Genomic DNA, 4105 nt, shown 5'->3' on the forward strand with positions numbered 1-4105 from the left:
GGACGGGGTTTCAGGATAACGTATAACCAAGACAGGACTACAGGGACAGTACAGGATAGGGAATAACTATAATAGACTATGGGACAAAGGATACGGGAAAAGTACTACAGACTAGGGACAAGGATCTGGCAACATACAGTTGCACACACCAAACCACTTAACAGTAACTATAGGGATTGATCATGCCCCTCCCTTTTGGGGAGGGTGCTTTTTATACAAGATGCCTCCCAGCTATTGGCTGCGAGACATCTTGAAGGTGATCACTATTAACTAAATGCCTCCCATCTGTTAGCTGGGGGCATTTACCAAATGCACGCACTGCCCCTTTAAGAGCAGGGGAGCACGCGAACACTAGGTGTGCCGCCGGAGCACAGTGCGGCGTGCACATAGGAAGAAGGCAGGAAGCATGACGGGACCACGCCAGAGGGCCGGGTCGATGAGTAACTTGGTGTCCCTGCATGGAAGGAGAAGGGAACACCATGCAGGGGCGTCAGCCACAGCTCTACAGTTTGCAGTAGCGGTGGTGAATATAGTGATGTTTTGCAACCACTGGTGTTGTATTCAGCACACTTAGTATAGTATTTTATCCATGTTCATGTTGTACTGTTGAATTACAAGGTAAGCTATTGCTATCAGTGATGACCATTTATAGTGTTACCATTTGTATAGGAATAACATTATCTTATTTCCCCTAATGTTCTCATTATGATCATTTCCCCTGTGTGCCTTATGGGGAGAACCATCTGTTGCCGCTGTAATGCTGAGAGTTTTATTTATTGAATAAAATGTACTTATTGATTGTCCGTGTTACCCCTTCGTGATAAACTAACATCTATTAAAGCCAGTATACCCAAAAAATGAAGGGACAAGTAATTGAAATGTAATCCACTTTATTTCACAGGTTATCAATCAGATGTCACAATTAGCCATTGGTAGGTCTATGATGTTGATGAATTCTCTGTCATTCTTGACACATTTAACGGTACTTAGATGTCAGAGCGGTTCCAACGGCAGCCAGGAACTTGTCCAGAGCTTGATGAGTGAGACAATCAAACTTGTCAGGAAAGTGGGTAGCAATTGTTACCAGGATGTGATGAGCCAGGATCTGGAAAGGAAAGAAATACATGCATACAATTTAGCAATAGCCCATAACGCATTGTCCTGTTTTTCATACTGTAGCAAGTTAATGACAGTAGTGTTCTACTAACGAGTGGTAAATATGTAAAACTTACTTTGAAATTTCCAGGATCTACTCTCAGGTCATAGGCATGGAGGTCACTCAGCTTACACAGGGCTCCATCAATGTCATCCATGTGTTTTGAAGCATCAGTCAAGGCATTAACGACTTTCTTGCCATGAGCCAGGATCTGAGGAGAATCCTTGTGCATGTCAAAGTTGGGGAAGTAGGTCTTGGTTTGGGGATTGGAAAGGAACATCCTAAAAAGGAGAAATACAAAAAAAATATGAAAGCGTAAATGCATGGCTGTGTACAGCTATAAACAGCTTGGTAAGAAGAGAAATAAGGGACTATTCAACATTGAAAAACCACAATCCTCCACAACTTGCCCCACCATATAACACAATAAATGAGTGAAACCACATGTACCTGTACAGAGCTTCTCCCCCGTAGTGTTCAGCATGGGATGCTACACTTGGCCAGATGGCCTGAACGTGGGCTTTGTCGTCAGCGTTGAGAGCCATGGTTGCTTGGGTGTAGAATGAGCAATGCACGCCAATGATGACAGCTCCTTAAATTCAGCTTTTTATGGGGTTCTGAATACTACTGTGCCCACCTCCATATTCATCTATTGGATTAGCCAGCCACGTAGCTCCTCCTGGACCCACCATAGCTTCCACACCCAACTGCCTTGGACCAATTCCAAGAAAAGCTGCCCAGCCTAGTTTTAGTAGTTTAAATCATTTTAGAAATAACTCTAATAAGGAGCTACACTGTAATAAAACAATCATGGAATTAAGAGTAAGCGACAATTGTAAATTACATATTCATGGTATAAAGCTGGGAACATGTGTATTATATATCAGTTCTTTCTTGAAATGATAATTAAAAGACATCATTTATATATCTTATAGTATGTACAGTATGTGTGATTTATGTTATATGAACATGCACAAAATCATTATAGCTCAAGTAGAAAAAAGTGTATAAATGAAACTTTATTTTAAAAAAAAATTATACATATATTATATATATATATTTATATATAGTAATCAGACCATATAAATATATATAAATAAATATATATATTTATAGTTTGATGTACCGTATATAGATTGTTTTAATGAAATGCTAAGTTTGCAAAAAAAAGCTAAAAAAGAATTCTAATACAAATACATAGTAAATTAATCAAACCATGAAGACACACAATGATATGACACAGCAAAAAAAATCCACATTTCCCATTGAAGGTCGATTTAGTGCAAAAAATGTATTAATAACAGCTAAAAATTAGCAAAAAATATTTTAACTAGATATTTGGACAGAGTTAATCTCATAAGTAACATCATGTATATAGGCTGGCAACATGGCTCCTAATTTCTTACAGTAATGAAATAGACAATGTAATATTCTAGGTTCAAATACACATACCATAAACAATATTTGGGTAAATTGTGCAAGAACTATGCTGCGTTTGTATACGGAGAGGATCATTTTGCAGATTAATTTACATTGTTCATTATCCAGCACCTTTTATGTCTAAAATTAGATTAATACTATTGTTTTTTTCATGTGTGGAGTTGTTAGGCATCAGTACATGCTGTCTGCAATAATTGTCAGTTGCTGTCGGCTGTTGATAACTCAGCATTTTACTGATGAAGGAAGAAGGTTCATTTCTTGGGTAAATGTGCATGAATATAACAGATATGGGTTTGCTACTCATTACAATATCCTATAATACACTAATCCATCGGCTACATTTATAAACACTAGTTCACAAATAGAGTTTCTCAATGGGTGACATGACACATTCCCTGGTTATACAGAAATATCATAAATATTACATGGTTAAAATACAGACCCTCGGTATTATACAATATTGCATGATGATCAGCTAAATAAATATACAAGATAAATGTGAGTAAAAACAAAATGAAAAAAGTAACTAAATGCTTCCACATAAATAGTCTTCTCACGCACAATAATCCAAATTAAATCAAAAATGAGTCCTAATGACTCTTCCAACTCCCATGTACACCACCCAGACATTACTGTATGCCCAGTTATCAGGTCGCCAACTGTCCAGACGTTTCTGGACAGTCTGTAAAATTAGGGCACTTGTTTCCCCATCCGTAAATAAAATGATGTGTCTGATTTTTTTTTTAACTGGGAGATACCTGTACAGATTATTATTACTATTATTACCATCATTTTATAATTTACAGTGAATGCAGCGGATGCCTTCACATCGGAGTTATGGGCTTTAGACATGCCGTGTAACCCTTATAATCTCAATGATTTATGTTGGCTGTTCGTGATCTTTGACCAATTATGTGCTCTAATTAGATTTGCTGGGACTTGTTGTCCGATAACTGTGTCTGTGCAATCCATTACTACCAGTTCTAGCTTCAGTTATTATCTGTCGCATAAATACAAGAGACATCTTTGAAAGAATAATTACAATATACAGTGGGGAAAATAAGTATTTGATACACTGCCAATTTTGCAAGTTTTCCCACCTACAAAGAATGGAGAGGTCTGTAATTTTTATTGTAGGTACACTTCACCTGTGAGACAGAATCTAAAAAGAAAAAAACAGAAAATCACATTGTATGATTTTTAAATAATTAAATTGCATTTTATTTAATGACATAAGCATTTGATCACCTACCAACCAGCAAAAATTCTGGCTCTCACAGACCTGTTGGTTTTTCTTTAATAGTGTTGAGCCACCCCCGTAGTGTTCGAGTTCGGTTCGGTTCGTCGAACACCCGTGTGTTCGCCGAACTGTTCGTCGAACTGTTCGTCGAACACCTTCGAACACCGTTAAAACCAATGGCAGGCAAACAAAAACACATAGAAACACATAGAAAACACATTCAAAGGTGTCCAAAAGCTGACAAACTGCTCAGAAGACATAACTAACAC

The 4105-nt window shown here is 37.6% G+C and overlaps 1 protein-coding gene across 1 annotated transcript; it reads right to left on the bottom strand.

Annotated features, from left to right (window-relative positions):
• Positions 1 to 873: 873 nt before the first annotated feature.
• LOC141160976 (hemoglobin subunit alpha-2-like) lies at positions 874 to 1763 on the bottom strand. Its single transcript, XM_073645770.1, has 3 exons — positions 1607 to 1763; positions 1233 to 1437; positions 874 to 1105 (listed from the first exon to the last, which is right to left on the bottom strand). The coding sequence occupies exons 1-3, from the start codon at positions 1699 to 1701 to the stop codon at positions 977 to 979; spliced, it is 429 nt and encodes a 142-aa protein (XP_073501871.1). The 5' UTR covers positions 1702 to 1763; the 3' UTR covers positions 874 to 976.
• Positions 1764 to 4105: the final 2342 nt, after the last annotated feature.

Source organism: Phyllobates terribilis, unplaced genomic scaffold, assembly GCF_046119375.1.
Source record: "Phyllobates terribilis strain yellow unplaced genomic scaffold, ASM4611937v1 Scaffold_9__5_contigs__length_417890890, whole genome shotgun sequence".
Taxonomy (NCBI): domain Eukaryota; kingdom Metazoa; phylum Chordata; class Amphibia; order Anura; family Dendrobatidae; genus Phyllobates; species Phyllobates terribilis.